This window comes from Artemia sp. Qi Xiang Cuo, chromosome 15 (assembly GCF_049724085.1).
Source record: "Artemia sp. Qi Xiang Cuo chromosome 15, ASM4972408v1, whole genome shotgun sequence".
Classification (NCBI taxonomy): Eukaryota; Metazoa; Arthropoda; class Branchiopoda; order Anostraca; family Artemiidae; genus Artemia; species Artemia sp. Qi Xiang Cuo.
In genome coordinates, this window is record NC_142808.1 from 43421890 (window position 1) to 43440712 (window position 18823).

The following is an 18823-nucleotide window of genomic DNA, read 5'->3' on the forward strand; positions in this document are numbered from 1 at the left end:
TGGTCCGATGTTTTAAAGTGTCAAAAGGTAAATTCTGCCACAAATGGTTTTGCGCAACAACTAAGTGAGATTATCCATTCAACTTTTCCAATTCGTAAACCTAACCGGAAAACTATCCATATATGCCCCTGGATGACACAAAGCCTCATTGTCTCCTCATATCGTAAAAACAATTATATAAGTTAGCCTGTAAGACCAGTAGTGATATTGACCTATCAAATTATATAAATTATAAAAACTTATACACTAAACTCATCCGTGAAGCGAAGAAAAATTATTATTATTCAAAAATTCTCGATCGCAAAGGAAACCTGAAAAAGATTTGGTCCACCTTTAATGATATACTCTCAAAAAATAGAAAATCAAAGTCTATACCTATTTGCCTTGAAGACAAAAATGGCAGATTAATTGACCCTTTACATGCACCTGATTCATTTAATAATTATTTTTCTAATGTCCCTCATACTGACTCCCGCTCCTCCTTACAGGCTGTACTCCCTTGCTTCAATTCTAGATCCATGTTTTTCTGCCCAACTGATACTAATGAGGTACTTCAAATCATCGGTTCTCTCCCTATTAGTTTTACACCTGACTGTCTTGGATTAAGTAATAAGCTCCTGAAGACCATATCTCCTTTTGTTTACGAGCCCATCAAGCACATTGCCAACTTGTCTTTAACCCACGGAGTTTTCCCTGATTTAATAAAGTCAGCCCTTGTTATTCCAGTTCTTAAAAAGGGTGATCCAACTGAGATAGGTAATTATCGTCCGATCTCAATTTTTCCCGTTATATCCAAAGTGCTCGAGAGAATTATCTTCAGACATCTGTCTCCCTTTCTGTTTGGCAGTCAGCACTCCGTTTCCTTGATTTCTCCTCACCAATATGGCTTTTGGCCGAAATTTTCAACGTCTCATGCTCTAATTGACGCTACACAGTTCATATGCTCACAACTCGACCTTAAAAAAACTGTATTGGGCTTATTTTTAGATTTCTCTAAGGCCTTTGACACGGTCGATCATAGAATTTTAATAACTAAATTAAATAGTTACGGTATTCGTGGCATTCCCGTCTCTTGGTTTGATTCTTATCTATCTGGAAGGATACAGAGTGTGAGCTTAGGGGGAGTATCCTCTCAGCCTTTGTCTGTTCGGAGGGGTGTCCCACAAGGCTCCGTTCTAGGCCCGATTTTACTTCTCCTGTATATCAATGATCTTGTTATGGACCTGGGCCCTTCAGTGTATCCTGTACTATTTGCTGATGACAGCAACTTCTTCATCACTGGCACCAATTTACCATTGGCAATAACCTCTGCCCAAGTCCTTCTGAACAGAGTCCAGGCGTGGTGCCTTACGAATAACATGACCATAGCAAAAAAGTCAAGTAGTATTATTCAGAACCCCCTACAACAAAGACGTAATCCAACCTACTCTTGGTCTCAAGTACTCCTCCGACATTCTTCCACAAGTGGAGGTTGCCAAGTATCTTGGTGTATTTATTGACTCATGCTTGTCATTTTCTAACCATATTTCTTACATCACAGCAATAATTTTGAGACAAGTAGCTATGATTGACGTGTGAATTATTTTCTTCCTCCTTATATCCTAATTAACCTCTATTATTCCTTTATTCTTCTTTCTTATTGCGGATCAGTTTGGGGAAATACAAACGGTTCTTCACTAAAAAACTGAAATTTGCCCAAAACCGTGCCATTAAAGCAGTTTTTCGGCTTCCCCGTCTATATCCAACCCGTGATTTGTACTCAGATTTTGGCATAGCTCCACTAGATGAAATCATACAAAAACTAAACTTATCACTTGCTTACTTTGCTTTCCACAATAATCCTCCTCCTCAACTACTAACCTATTATAATATTAATAATTCGGAAGTCCACTGTCTCCGTTCATCCAATAGAGCCTTTATAATTCCTAAATGCGTTTCTAGTGCTGCCCACCAATCTCCCATTTACAAATCTAGTATCCAATGAAACAAAATACCCTCCAGTGTTGAGCTAGCCACAAGTTTCTGCAAGCTGTACAACAATGTAAAAACTTGATAATATAGTTCAATCTTTCAACTTTTAACCAATTTGCTTTAATTACCCATGTTTTATTCTTCTATCATTTTTTTCAGTGTCACTTTAATTTTTTCTTTTTTATTCTCTTATAGGATCTTATAGGATCTTCTTTTTTTTAGTTCTCTTATAGGATCTTTATTGTTATTGATGTTTGTGTTATGTTTTTATTCGAATAATAAATTGATTAATTTGAATTGAAACTGAATAAATGGAATTGATGTTTTCGAGAGAAATTATCTACGGGTAGTTGGGGATACCCATTTTACTGACCATATTTTATACAGTAAGGTGTACCGAAAAGGCGGTTCTATCCTGCTCTTTCCAGGGGTATACTAAGAGAAAGGTTGAGCGGGTTGGGAAACGTTCGGCAGATGAAGAATGACATATTGCCAAAGATCGTCCTTCTTGACCATCCATCTAGGACTAAACGAAAAGCATGGCGTCCCCGAATAGAAGGGAATAGAGATCGTAAGAAAGGATCTAAAGGAAATTGGAACTCCTTGAGAGGGTGTAAAAACCTATTGGTGGCTCATCGAGTGTGGAGATAAAACTTCTCTATTTCCTTCTCCCCGCTGGAGAAGTGCCTTTTTTTTAAGTGTTAAAGTGCCCACCATTGTTTTTTGCCATTTTGAAAACCCCATTCACCAGCTTTAGACCGACTTGTGCAGGCAACAGGGTATAATCACCCGCCACTCGCTAGCCATATGGACGATCAGCATCTAATCTTAAGAACAGTTACTACCAAGAGAGCTTATTTCTCCTATCCTGGATTGCTCTTCAAGAGATATTTTCTTGCGCCTGGGTTGGTGCTTCGTTTTACTAGGGGGACTAATCCCCGGGAGAAGATTAAAGAAGCTCTTATTGACTTCAGTTCGCTCAATTAAGGCTGCATATGCTACAAAATATCATGCCTCATGTTCAGACACTAGGCAAAGCAGTCATTGGCTGGACGGTGAATCAAATTAGAGGTAGTAGGCCTTTACTTGTGCTTACTACTCTCAGGAGCACGATGAGAGGCGTATTACATCTACGCCTTGATTATGGTATGCAACAGGTGGTATGTGGTAGACTTGGCGTGCTCACCGTGTAGGGGTGATATGGCTGCCCTTTTGATTTATCGAGTCTGCTCATGTCCATGAGTTTAGAGAATGCGCTTAAGCACATATTAAGCCAGTCAAATCGGTCTATCTAAAAAAAATACTTTTACCGTAACAACGGCAGTTTTCGGCCGCCTTTTATATTTATTTTTGAGCTAAAAATATTTTCTTTCTTTTTAAGAATAGTATTATGAGCTTTATCATTCAATCAAGTTATTTTATCCTGAAAGCAAATGATTTGGCTTATGAAGAGCTGAATGTTCAACATAAAAGAAGTTCTTGGTATTTCTACAATTCCGAGATAATGGCAATAACCCACATATCCTTAAGCATTGATTTATCTGGAACATTCTGCCAAAAGATACTTGAAACCTTTCCAGAAACAGGAGATGGAAGAAGTGAATCATCGATGTTTTTTCTTAAAGGGCACACAATATTTCTTGCGAAAGCTATTGTTCTTGTTCTTACCTAATAGATTCTAAAGAGTAAATATAATTCTTAGATTTTTTTGTGTGTGGTTCCTATGGGTTATAAAAAAAATGTCTACAGCCTTAAAGTAAAGACTACGTAATCCGTTATTACTCGAGAAAGGGGAGAGGTTTATCAAAAGGGGGATAGGTCTGGAACCCAGGATTTTTCAATTTAAACACATAAAACAAGATCTTACTTCTGCTTATATGAAGAAATAATGTTATTAATTAACATATCTTCAAGAATTAATTTATTTGGAACATTCTGCCAAAGATATTTGGAACCTTTCCAAAAAATGAAGACTCCCAAAGAAGTAAATCATTGTTGAATCTTTTGCTTGTTTGAAAAGTCACAGTTTCCTGTGAAAGCTATCGGAAACGTTTTTACAAATGGAAATTCAAAGGAGCAGAGGATTCTCCCAAAGGCATTTCAAATATTTTTACAGTTTTTTTTTTTTTTTTTTTTGTCGTTTTTTTTTAAGTTGTCAAAGAGAGAGAATAATTATTGACCAAAAAAGGAGATTCAAAATAGAAATTTGCCAAAGTTGATAGACTACTGTGTCCTTAAATTAGATGCTACAATATTCAGTTCTAGTAGAAAGAGAATATACAAAAAAAGAATAAATGAGTCTGTTCTTATTTTGCTGAGATTTTACGCTTCAAAGTACTTAACAAATATTTCTGAAATTGTTCTAAATAGCCTTTCTGTCATATACAGTTTAAAAGTATATAGCTTAGGTTTGTCAGTGCAGTTTTTTGGGAAAACAAAACTACAATAATTAGTTTTTATTCTGTGAGTCATAATCCCATGACTCACAGAAAAGCATCTTTTTTAATTATTACGGTTTCCTTTGTTTTGGTTTTGGCACTAAGTGACATAAGTGTCAGTTTTTGTGGGTTCCAAGTCCTTTCTTTCCCTTCTTCTTTTGTTTTACCAAGATAGCCCTCGAAAGGGCGCCTTACTCTTTAAAATACTTGGGCCCAACAATACAGCTTTGAGGTTTCGGGCATTCTCCCTACTCATAAAAATACACTAGCACATTATTAATAGCCCCACCAACTGATAAACTACTATACTCCAATTTTACTAACTTCTGTGAAGCCTCAAATGAATAAAATCAGTTTATCAGAGCTTAAAAATAACTGTATGTTATTTATTTATTTTTACAATAAAACATTCAAACACTTCAAATGAGCCCTCCTTTAATATTCTACATTACCAGTGACTCGATCTGACCATCCCCGGGAAAGAACAAGCAAGCGAAGAAATGTCCATGATTAAACTTCCAGGGAAAGCATAAAATTTCGCGTTCTTAGATAGGGTTGAACATATTTGTTTCAAGCTTCAATTAGAAGAACAATTAGAAATGAAATTTTTATGTGTATTTATTATTATTGAAATGTTTTTAGAGTTTTGGTTACTAAAAGCACGAAGCAGTCTTTACTAACAGCTCATTACGACAGAATATCCATTTGGCAATCCGTTTCTGTTTAGAATTATCTTTCTGGGGATTTTTCTTTTTAAATTGTGATTTTTTCATTCGATTAAACTTCAAATATACGACTAAATTATAAGACTTATTATAAGACTAATTATAAGACAATTATGAGACTCACTCAATATTTGATGGCATTTTAATTCCATAACACAGAGAAAAATAAACTTCAAAAATTAGAAAGGCTGTTCTGGCCATTTTAGTATTTGCAAGCTTTCTACTAATATCCTTTTCCAAGTTTTCTAATACTGCAACATGCGCATGGGACCCTTACTTTTGATTACGGAAACCGTTTCTTGAAAGGATCTATTGAAATATCCCAATAACTGATCCTAACTCTCAGAATCTTAACAGAAATGCAGTATCGGCTTTGATCAGAAGGAGGACAGGAGTCGATAATTTATTGTAACGAGAACCGGGAGGGGGAGGGAACTGAAAGAATCCATAGGTACGGAATCTGAAAGATATTTCCTTTGTTTTATTAATTATCCACTTCCAAGGAGAGAACATATTGATCAACAAGCCCAAATAGTATTTGTCCCATTATATTAATCAAATGTTCAGATGGGGCCCTTGAACATTAATTAAGACTCTACATTATAATTTATTATGCATAACCTTTAAATAAATTATAATCAAATACCTATTTTAGAGTTTTAAGCATCAACCTTTGTGAGGCATGAATAAAAAATATAAATAACTTTCTCAAATGAAAATCAAAAGCGATGTGAAAACTTATAGCGAAGAATGAATATCCAATATAAAAGGTGGGGACTGTATCCCCCTGAACATCCAGATTCTTGCACTAGAGTTGACTAGTACTTTGCTGAAGAGTTTTGCCATTCTAAATATATAGTCCAGTGGCATTTACAGATGTTTTACTTGCCGGTTGTCTATCCAAACATTTGAACCAAAAATTCGACCTTTCAGCCAACGAGAATATACAGACTCTTTCATTCTTGAACCAGTGTAATCAAACGTTGAATTTTTAAACTTTTTATCCCATTGCTCTTAAATACGAGCGTTCCTTCTTAAGCAATGAGTAAAATAAGTCACTTTAACATAAAGAGTGAGAGGTTAAGGGGGGTATCAGCCTCTATATATAAGGGGGTTATTATATATATACATATATATATATATATATATATATATATATATATATATATATATATATATATATATATATATATATATATATATATATATATATATATATATATATATATATATATATATATATATATATATATATATATATATATATATATATATATATATATATATATATATATATATATATATATATATATATATATATATATATATATATATATATATATATGATTTTTAAGAGGCAACGCTATAGCGTTGCCTATAATGAAGGCCATGCGGCTCCAATGTTTTTTTGTTTTGTTTTTTCCCAGATGCACGCCATATGGAAACGGGCTTCGTATTGACTTCAAAAGAAGCTCATTCGATTGGAAATCGAGAGTTCTCGAGTCCATTTTAAGACTCAAAAGTGATCGGAGGGCAACTAGCCCCCTCCCTACGCCCTTTTTCCCCAAATCCGTCTCATAAAAACTTTGAGATAGCCACTTTGCTAAAAATATTTCTAAGATCATATAATAAAACTTCCAGGGTCGACACAGCCCCCCAGGGTTTGGGGGAGGGCGTTGTAAGTTATGCCCTGGGGTCATATATGGTTTTTATAGAAGGGGTGCTCGTATAAACTTCAGAGATGGCTCATTTGATTGGAAATTAAAAGTTCTGGTTCACTTTAAAGTGTCAAAAGAGATGAAAGGGTGACTAGCTCCCCCCCCCCCGAATAGCCCCCCACGCCCTTTTTTTCCCAAACCTATCCAATAAAAATTCTGAGACAGCTATTTTGTTAAAAATAGTTCAAATATCAGACAATTAAAACTCCAGGGTCGACACATACCCCCAAAGCACGGGGGCAATTATTTTAAGTTATGCCCCGGGGGCATACAAGGCCACCAACCCTCTTTTCCCCAAATGCGTCCAATTGAATATTTATATAGCCATTGTGTTCAAAATAGACCAAAGATTATATAACAAAGGTTCCAGGGATAACAAAGCCCACCAGAACCTGGGGCAAGGGTTGTAAATTAGGCACCGAGACATATAAGGTTTTTATGGAAGGAATGGTAGCATAAACTTCCGAGGGGGCTCATTCGATTGTAAACCAGAATTTCTACTGCCCTTTTTAAAAGTCAAAAGTGATCGAGGGCAACTAGCCCCGCCCCCACGGCTTCTTTTTCCCCAAATGCATCTGATCAAATTTTGAGATAGCCATTTTGTTAAAAAAAAGTTTAAATATCAAATAACCAAAACTAAGGGGTCTACAAAACCCCCAGAGCCAGTGAGAAGTGTTGTAAGCTATGCCCCGGGGCGGATAAGGTTTTATGTGAGGGATGGCCATATAAACATCAGAGGTGGATCATTTGATTGCTAATTGAACTTTCTATTTACCTTTTTAAGAGTCATGAAAAGTGATTGGCGGGCATGTACCCCCCCCCCCCCGCCCTCTTTTCCTCAGATGCACCCGATCAAAATTTTGATAAAACGAAAAAATAGTAAAAAACAGACAAACGAGGATTATACAAGCCAGTGAAAAATGTAGACTAAAATGCAAATATTTTGGCCAAGACATTCGTCTTGACCGTCCTCAGTGCGCAATAATAAAATAAAAATTACCAATAAAAATCCAAGGATACTATAAAAAAAATTCCAAACCTTAAAACAAAACACAACTAAAATACGACCCTTTCCATGTAACGGTGAAAGAGTAACTGAATAAAAAAAATGGAGTACGGAATGAGAATTCAATTTTTTAATTTATAGAGAGCATTTTTAAAAGCTAAACGCTTTCCAGGTAAAACACCTTCACAGATTAGGTTAGGTTGCAAAATGTAATTTTTTTGTTTTATTTATTTAAGCAAAAACGATCCGAATTAATTAGTTCATTATAAATGGGGCTTAAATAGGTTTCTCTAGTGTCTCTATTGAGAGCTATCTTTCGGTGAATGTGCTTTTTTTTTATCTCAACTGCCTCCCTAAAACCTTGCATGAGACCTTTAAGAGACCTTTTTGCCTAGTTAAAGATAGGAACAGGGGCACAATTAGTGATAAGGAAAGAATTAATGAGAGATGTGCAGAATATTTTGAGAATTTGCTAATCCAACATAGAGTTGCAGGAAAAGGTATAGAGGAAAATGAAAAAGTTTGTGATGCATTGGCTGTGAAGGAAGATTTGTTTGTGAGGAAGAATTAGCGAGAGTACTAAAATGATTAAGAAATAATAAGGCTCCAGGTGCTGATAGTGTGGTAAATGAGTTTCTTAAATATGGTGGCTCTGAGGTTAGAAATAAGTTACTGAAGATTACAAATATGATTTTTGAAAAAGGGGAAGTACCTAATGATTTTAGGAAAACCTTAATTAGGTCACTTTATAAGAAAGGTGATAAAAGTGAGTGTGGTAATTATTGAGACATTGGTCTGGTTTCTGTAGGTAGCAAATTACTCAGTAATATGATACTTTTTCGACTGAGAGATGCCGTAGACAAAGTTTTAAGAGAAAAACAGAGCGGTTTTATAAAAGTTAGAGGATGTGTTAACCAAATTTTCACTCTTATGTTAACAATTTAGAAGTGCCAGAGTTGCCAAACACCTTTGGCCCTCAGTCTTATAGATTATGAGCAAGCATTCGATTCTGTTAATACCTGACAAATACATTAAAGTAATTGGTGCTATGTACGAGAACAACACTGCAGCTGTTAAGGTAGGAAATGAGGTTAGCAGCTTGTTTTGTAGTAAATCAGGAGTTGAGCAGGGCTGTGTTCTATCCCCTTTATAGAGATTATTTTGATGGACTTTGTCTTAAGGAGCACACGAAAGACAATGGGAGACTACAGAATCAAATGGGAGGAAAAAGTCTCCTGGACTTAGATTATGCTGATGATTTAAGCATCCTAGATGAAAGTGTGAGCAAAATGAATGAACTTTCATAGGTTTTGTGAGTTCAGGGTGCTAGAACAGGTTTGAAAATTGATGTTAAGAAGACTAGGTTTGAATGTTAATGTTAAGAATAGTCACTAAGGCTAGGAATAAGTACAGATGAAAAGGTGACTTTGAGTAATGAAAAGATTGATCAGGTAGGCAGCTTCATTTACCTTGGTAGTATTATTAGTAAAGATGGCGGGAGCAGTGAAGATTTTAAAAGTAGATTAGCCAAGGCTCAGGGTGTTTTTTTTTACAGTTAAAAAAGTTTGGAAGAATAGGAAGATAAGTCTGCAAACCAAGATTAGAATATTAGAAGCTACAGTGATGACAGTGGTCAAATATGGCTCTGAAGCATGGGTGCTCTGAAAAGCGGTGAATATTTCTTAGATGTTTTCCAGAGAAATTTCTTAAGGATTGTTCAGGGTACCCGGCTGATAGACCGTATTTCAAACAATGGTTGTACGAAAAATGTGGTTCAATACCGCTCTCTAGGGCTATAATTAAAGAAAGGTTGAGGTGGCTAGGGCACGTTGTGCGGATAAAGGATGACAGATTGCCGAAGATTGTTCTTTTCGGCCTACCGTCTAGGTCTAAACGGAAAGCAGGTCGTCCTCGTACGGGGTGGGAGGACGTCATAAAGAAAGATTTAAAGGAAATAGGAACTTTGTAGGAGGATGTAAAAAGGGAGGCTTTGAATAGATTGGGATGGAGGTTGAGCGTGCGTAGCTGTGTTGGCCTCGGGCAGCTTTGTGCTGCGTTGTGTTGTTAGCAGTAGTAGTAGTAGTAGTTACACAGCCCCCAGAACCTGGGGGCATATAAGGTTTTTATGGAAGGGATGATCGTAAAACTTTGTCAGGGATTCATTCTATTGGGAACTGAAAGTTCTAGTTCCTTTTCCAAGAGTCAAAAGGGACCGAAGGGCAACTAGCCCTCCTGCCTTCTTTACCCCAAATTCAGCCGTTCGAGTTTTTGAGATAGCTATTTTGTTAAAATAAGTCAAAAGATCGGCTAACAAAAAAACCAGGGTCAAACAACCCCACAGAGCCCTGGGGCAAGTGTTGTATCTTATGTCCAGGAGACATAAAATGTTCTTATGCGTGGGATTTGAAAATAGTTCAAACATCGAATAAGCCAAACCCCGACCCCCAATCAAAAAACTTATGAACGACATTTTATTCCAAAACTTAACCCCTGGCCTTCTCTCCATGGCCCGATCCATCCCCCCCCCCAAAAAAAAACTTGTTAACGATTTTTATTCGACAAATTATGGCAACTCCATGGCCTGATATCCCTACTTCCCCCAAAAAATTATCAATAATAAATCATTGGATCTGACACATGGCCCTCCCTTCATAGCCCTCCCCTCCACCAAAAAAAATATTAACGATATTTTATTCCAAAAATCACGGGAATTCATTTTAATTTTATTAGCTCTTTCCAAAACTGTTATAAAGACACCTATATTCTTCACTATAAACAAGAGTATGGCTACTGTCCGTTTCCTAAGTGGTAAAAGCAAAAGGCCTACTGCGTATTTGCTGGTTTATTAAAACGAATTATAAGACAAATGCTTTCTTTTGTACTTATTAAAGCATTAAAAATTTAAAGAAAATTGCAGTGAAACAAGACCAGGATTACCTGGCCTAGTGGGGCCACAGGGCCCCACTAGGCCCTGTGGCTTTCACTATTCCTGAAGTTTTGAGGATTTCCCCAAAAATCTTGTGAAAACTGAGCAGCAAAAACACTTGGGCCTAGAAGGGTCAAAGCTTCCAGCCCTGGGTAAAACAACATCTTGAGCTGGTGAGTTTTCAGCAATCAATATCATTATACGTAATATTATATTATATCGCAATTATATATATATATATATATTATTATATATTATATATATAATATTATATTATGTCGCAATATTATATCATTATTATTATATCAAATATAACGTTTAATTTTATTAGTTCTTGCCAAGACTGCTAATTTATTTTGGAATAAAAAATTATTTTGAAATAAAGAATTTTGAAAAACTGGAAACTTTGGCAATCAAATCCGAACAGAAATTTCTTTTAAAAAAAACTTACCGAAAAAGACGTTTTCAAAAGAAAAGTAACTTAAAACTTAAAATCAGTATTTAACTTAAAATCAGAAGAAATAGAAACCTACAATAACTCAATTTCAAAAAGACCAGAAATTAAATAGACAATCATAGCAGAAAAACATACAACAGGTACTAATACAAATGAATAAACAAATCTAGGGTATTTAGTTGAAATTTTCATGAAATATTGAGGGGATGTTAAACTAAATTAAAATACATTTAATGCATCTAGTTGGTCAAAAGAATATATCTACTATACCTCAAGAACGTCAAAGGGCATTAATTTTATATTTTCGTAGGATTGAGGGGGATTTCGAAATAATTCAATAGACGCTAGGTGCATACATATTTCCGAACCGGCATATCTGCAATATCTCATGAATGGCTAAGGGCATTGACTATAAACCTTCAAGGAATATTGACGCCTTGGTGGGGATGTTTAATTAAATCAAAAGACACTATATTCATATAAGTTGTCAAAAGGGCGTATCCAAAATATCTCAGAAACAGCTAACGATATCATGCTACAACTTTCAAAGAATCTTGAGTAGGATTTGAACTAAATCAAACGACAAAATATGCATCCAGGTGCTCAAAAAGGCGTATTTCCAATATCCCAGGGGTGACTAAAAGTATTATGCTGAAACTTTATGGGAATGTTGAGTTCGATGTTGAACTTAATCAAAAGACACTATCTGCATCTAGATTTCAAAAGGGTGTTTTTGCAACAGCTCTGGGACGGCTATGAACACCAAATTGAAGCTTCCAAGGACTAGGGGCGGTATTTTGAACTATATCAAAAGACACTAAGCGCATCCAAGATGTCAAAATGGCATATCAGCAACAAATTAGGGGCGGTTAAGGGTATTTAGTTGAAACTTTCTTGGAATGTTTGAGGAGGGGGAGTCAAATTAACAAAAAGACACTATGTGTATCCAGGTTATCAAAAGGTAATATCTGCATTGCCTCAACACCAGCTATGGGTAATAGATTGAAACTTGCAGGGAATGCTAAGGGCAATGTTGAACTAAATCAAGAGACACTGTATGCATCCAAATGGTTAAACGGATGTGTCTGCTATATCTCAGGAACAGTTAAGGGTATTAAGTTGGAACTATCTGGGAATGAAAAATATCAACTATATGCATTCGGGTTGTCATTGTATTAATCCTAAGTGGTCAAAAAGGCACATCTGTATTATCTTATATACGGCTAAGGATGCAAAGTAACTGCTTTATAAACCCAGCTAAAAATTTGAGAGAGCGGTGGGTGGAAACATAAAGTAGATTTTAAATTTTCAAGAAAAATGTAGTTGTATTTACAAGAGCGGATCCAGGATTTTAGTTCGGGGGGGTTTTACCCGATTCTTTCCCGTGGGCTTTGTCTAACATCCTGCGTAAGCTGATCAGAACCGTCTTTTGACTAATTTTCGACTCGGTCAAAATTTTCAGGGGGGTCAAACTGGGTACCCCCCCTGGATACGGCCTTGTGTATTTATATTTGGTAAAAAATATTCGTTGTTTATTGTTTTTTTTTCTGTAAACAATTACCGGGCATGATTTCGGGTGTACCTAGATTGGTTGTACTTAAATGACTTCCGGCCTAGTTTTACAAGAAACATAACACGTCAACATTACACTTCCAAGATTTCTAGCCTAGTTTGCAGGAAATGTCAAATTTAGACGCTCTCTTACAGTCCAGCTACAAATGCTTTCGCAAAGAACTAGGGTGGTCTCAAATTCCGATTCTGTATCATAAGTCAATTTTCTTAAGAATATATAAGAGTCTTGGATCTGTCACCCAAAACAACACACTTATCAGAAACAAAGCAATTATGTTATGGATTTTATGTAAACCAGTATAATAGACCTACTTAGTCAAAACCAACTTAAAGCCAAAGTCACATTTACAATGATTCTATATAAACGAAAAATTTTATTACTTTCTTAAAATGAATTAGAGCATGGATATACCTTTTTATTTTCTTATTTACATGCCTCTTTTGCACTTCAAATATTGTCTAGTACAATAATATCTGCTCCTCATTCCAGCCCCAGAGCAACCTTTGGTTTGAAGATCTTTTAAGCAAAAATCATCGGGTGAAGACCCCTCCTTGCAGAATTCGACGACATGATACCAATGCATAGCTTATTTCTTTAGAGGCAATTCTTGGTTTAAGGTTTTATAATGGCTGAGGGGATGTGCGCTTGGGTAGGAAATTATTTACAGGGGTATGAGGCAAATTCGTCACAGAACCCAAAAATATGTAGATAATTAAAGCCATGCGGGTAAATCATCGAACATTCAGACGACAGATTTGGCCCGAAGGAAATTTCTAACTCCTTCTATTCTACATTTTGTAAAACTGATTTTTCGTCATTAAAGTGAATCAGCTACAGATTGGCAAACTTATTAAAACAATTTTAAAACAAATTTGAGTCGAACTTTTTTCCAACCAACCTATCTAGGAACAAATCCCTCTGTATAGTCACTTTGTCCCTTGGTCCATATTGTGCTTTATTCACAAATTTCTTACAAATCCGTGACAATTCACAAATCCGTGGAATTTCATCCATTTTGAGCTGAAAATTTGTATATCATTCCTGCTGAGTCATTAAAAAACACATCCGTTTCTTGGAATTTAAATCTCTTATGCTACTTCGATACAATGGAAGAAGCAGAGAAACTAATCACAATTTTCAAAAGTCGTCCATTACTACATGATAAAGGGCACGAGGGCAATTCAAAAGCAGATTTAATGCTCAAGCCAACGAGGATATATCGAGAGAAATGAACCCAAAGAATAAGAATTATCATATTAGTTATAAGCGAGTCATACTTAGTCCCGCCGTTTACCCACGCCATTTAACAAATTTGGAAAACTATAGGTCTCCCCGTTCGCTGGCGGGTCCAGGGGACTTTTTAGTCATGTGTCAATCATATGACACGGTATTCGACAACAAGTGAAATGACAAATACACGGTGAGACAACAAGTGAAATGACATAATTTTTATACAATTCTAAAAAGGCTTATGCCAGATCTCTCACTAAGACTATCTTTCTTTATCCTCAATTTATGTAGCGATGGAAAAATTGGTATTTGTAGTAATGGAAAAACTTATTGTTTGTGGTGATAGAAATTTCTCCGATAGCGCCGCTTATAGCGCTGGGGATTGTGTCAACTAGGCTAGTGCCGCTCTCAATTAATGGGAGAAAATTGAATATGTAGACGTATAAATGTGGCCTCTTCTTCTCGGGCTATCTGGAGGTCATATTCCTTTGGGAGCATTTACCTTGGAGACTTACGAACTAGTTACCTATTATTGGACTAGACGTAGACATATAAATGAAATAAACACAGATAAAAAGACAATAGATTTATTGAACTTACATTCTTAGTCGCACAGGAACGTGTCACTTCTATGACAATAACGGTGACCAAAATAATTTTGTACTAATCATTTCAGCTCTGACTTCACATTAAAAATTGAAAAACACATTTACCCCACTCCCAAACGCAGTTCTTTTGTCCTGCGCTGTAAGGACTGCGCGTCATTGGCCCAAGAGGACCAAGGATGTAAATCTTTCGTCCAATGAATTCTTTAAGATTTTTCAGATGACTCAGGCGTTCACACGATTTTTTTGCCTTTTAAACTTCCTTAGAAATGTTGTGCATTGCATTTTTTTTTGCTACAATTATCTTAGCAAAATTCAAACGACTAGCGCCGTTGTCTGACTGAAGCTAGAAATGCAATTTCTCTATTTTGCTGATTAAGAATTTAGACTCTTGGAAGCGGTATTGGAACTCAATTAGGGAATGTTTGATGTTTGCCTGAATCACCCATGGGAGGAAGGAATCTTATATTTTAAATATATGGTATCTTACCGCTGGTGCACCTCACCCTTCCCATTAAATAATGACGTCTTGTCATTAGTGACAGTCCATTATGAGTGCTTAAAATTTTTTTCAATTATTTTTCTTATTTTATTCTACATCCCTATCTAAAATTTATCTACCGGACTAGGAGTATTTATGGTTCTAGGTTAGCTACCATACTAAAGATTTTTTTTTCTATATCTAACACTTATTATTTTTACATTTCCAACAAAGTTGGGACTATTCTACTTCTATATTCGTTTTTTTTTTATTTTGCTGTCTATATGACGTACTACATACTATCTACACTACGTTAAATGAATAACATGATAATATTACATCTAATCTTACTTGTGGTACATACATGAATGATTTATAACATACAATATTTTGTTCATCATATTCACTGATGACCTTAAAACACTTTCACTATTGGGATGTTTGAATAGTCAAAGGTATTAGGAAGTGACACATGTAATCTCACAGAGAGTAGTCACTTTTCGTGTCTTTCGATTACTACACCCATTCGGTGTAAGTAACTGTCAGTCACTCCTTATGTAATGGCAAAAATTTCGAAATATTTGTCTTATGTTTTCTTCGTTAAACAGTTTGAGTCTAATTGTATTCAAACGGTAAGTTTTCCCTAATAGTCAACTGGGAAATGACCGTTAAATATCGTTCTAATAGTTAACTGAGAAATGATTCTTCCCACTACAGGTGTTGGTGTTTTTCTTCTCAGCATGTCATTTTTTAGGGTTTTTGAGGCACATAGAGAATTTATTCTTGCGTAAAATTGTTTATGTGTGCCTTTTGAAACGGGTTGTCGTCATACTATGGTGACTCTTTTAATATATTGTCTTTAAATTCAACTTCAAACATCTTCAAATATCATTTAACTTTAACCATCGTTAAATATCGTGTGTTGATCAAAGGGGTTCTCATAATTAAACTTCAAATTTTCTTTAACTCCAGCTTCAAATATCTTCAAATGTCTTTAAGTATCTTTTAACTTCAAATATCGTTAGATATCGTTTATCTTGTACTTCTCGATGGTGTTCTCAGAGTTAAAGTTCAAATTGTCTTTAACTTCTGCTTCAAATATCTTCAATTGTCTTTAAGTGTCATTTAAATTCAAATATCGTTTATCGTGTGCTGATCGATGAAGTTCTCAGAATTAAACTTCAAATTGTCTTTAATTTCGTCTTCAAATATCTTCAAATGTCTTTAAGTGTCATTTAACTTTAAATATCGTTTAATATCGTTTAGCTTCAAATATCATCACTATACTGTCAAATTATTCTGGGGTCCATAGTGAGTATCAACAGTGATATCTACGTATTTATATCTTGTACTGACCGATGGGTATCAACAGCGATATCTACGTATTTATATCTTGTACTGACCGATGGGTTTTTCAGCGTTTATGTGATTATATAGTTCGTTAAAGCACTTGATACTGAGGTTCAAATATAGTGTTACCTGATATATAATATGGTTCATAGTCGAAGAAACGACGATCGAAGGTAACTGTTGTTTTCGTAGACGAAGCTGGGAAGAACGTTGCCTGGAGTTATGGTGAGTACTCTTCGTCGGTTGAGATGTGATGAAAATAGAAGCTACTGGGTGGTATCTGTATTGGGCAGCTCATTGTAATACTCAATAACCAATTTGCCCTTCAATTACTGTAATAAAAATAACGTGGCAGAATCAAATGCTCCTTGAAGTAATTAAAAATACAATAAGTCGCGCATTATTGGGTATATTAATTTCTAATTTCTGAGACAGAATTAAATAATTACACTAATATTAGTACTCACAATGAAAATTTAAAACAGAAATGTCTTCAAATCTGTTTTAAGAACAGAAATATCGATATTAAATAAATATAATTTACCCTACATTATTAAGTTTTAGGTCTACTTTTACAATGTTTTTCGTTCCCGCATTGTTCACGCACGTCCGTGCTGTTTAAAAAACGCATGTTGCAGCGTCATAACCACACGGTTTTACGCAAACAGTACTACAATGAGGGAACAAGACATAACAAGGACGAGTGGACACCTCTATACCCACTCGTTTTCTGATGTCTTCCCTGTTTCGTGGCTTAGACGTTCTCATGGGGCTCCGGAATTAATGGCTGAAATGCAGAGGTTCTTAGTCTCAGGATTTTTCCTTAATTGCAAGTCAACATTGGCGCCTCGTATTCGTCTTTCCAATAAGGTCATTAGATGAAGTATTCTAAGCTTGCCCTCGTAGATTCCAGTTGATGCTTGGCAAAGAATATAAGCGTAATGAATAACTGACATCAATATATTTTTAGAAGGCTATTGATTGAGCAAATCCTTCAGAACTAAATAAATAAATATTATATTAAAGTCTTATTAGAATCCGTTAAGCGAGAAACACCTTCAAATTAATGGGGAATTCCTTGTGGGTTTTACTTAGTCGCCATTGGACATACACAGGGTTTCAATCCATGTATCTTAACCGATCAAATGGTTTTAAAATTTTACGTATTATTATTGAGATATAATTCCACATCCGCCATGAAATTCTACATATAAACGTACCAATAGGTTGTTTGGTTATAGTTACCAATAGTTGGCTATTGGTACATATTACTCGAGTAAGAAACATTATATTTTTCGAGTAAGAAACACATGAATAAGCAAACTAGTGGCACATAATTACACTGGTAGGCCTAAAATAATTATAATCTGCACTAAGACGAAATATTTCATATAATTAGACGCTTCTGTACTGATAATATCTTGTTTTGGATACTATCCATCTTAGTTAGGGCACGGGTCGAATTTTTTTTTTTTTTTTTTTTTTTTTTTTTTTTATAGAAAATTTGAGGGGACCTGAGTCAGTATAGGTAAGATATAACGTGACTGACTTGCGAAAACATGTCACAAAAATCAGAGCACAAGATATGTCATAGATAAACCAATGAAATTAAAGAACATTTTTGTCACAAAACTATAGAACGGTGATCTCTCTGTTATTGTATATGTTATAGATATAAACTAATGAAATTAAATTTTTCGCCAAGGAGCTAAAGACATTAATGTCTATGTTTCTCTTTGGAAGTAATGTTTAACACAGAGCTTTGGGACAGCATACGTCATTGATATAATATAATGAAATTAAAAAGCTTTTCTCTCTTTTTTTTCTCGGAGCTATAGGAAAGTAAACTCTCTGTTTCTCTTTCAAAGCATTCTGATTCAAAAAACGAAAACTTAGCTCACTGAAGTTTCTATTCAACCTTTAAGTATTGTTTTGACTGGCCCTGGTTGGCGTAAAAAAACTAATTTCTTACACTTGAAGGACTGAGAAATATACCTTCCTACGGTCGTGTTAAAAAAAATACAAAAAACAATCAAGGGCCATTAGTTACTACCCAGGCGTCCCACAAGACGTGGTCCAACGCCTGTTGTCGTTCTCAGTAGACAACTAGCTTCCTACCTTTGGTTATTTTCTGTTCCACCCTTTCTATTATCCTTTGAAAGGGCATAGGAATAACACTAACGAAAATAAGACATCTAAAACTTAATCAAATCCTTAGTAACATAGACTAATTTAGTCCAAGGTGCGGGAAGTATAGCAATCAAGGATGCTTGTTGTAACAAAACATTGAACGTAGATTTAATTAAACTGAAGTACTAAGCTATGTCTTATGTCTAGCTACAA

General features: G+C 35.4%; 1 protein-coding gene across 1 annotated transcript in view; it reads right to left on the reverse strand.

Moving 5' to 3' along the window:
* The window catches only part of LOC148943695 (voltage-dependent calcium channel subunit alpha-2/delta-1-like), a 193288-nt gene extending 187956 nt beyond the window's left edge, over positions 1-5332 (reverse strand). The window contains exon 1 of the mRNA XM_089101204.1: positions 5259-5332. Within this exon, the coding sequence (XP_088957330.1) occupies positions 5259-5275 (17 nt within the window). The 5' untranslated portion in view covers positions 5276-5332. The remainder of the gene's footprint in view (positions 1-5258) is intronic.
* Positions 5333-18823: the final 13491 nt, after the last annotated feature.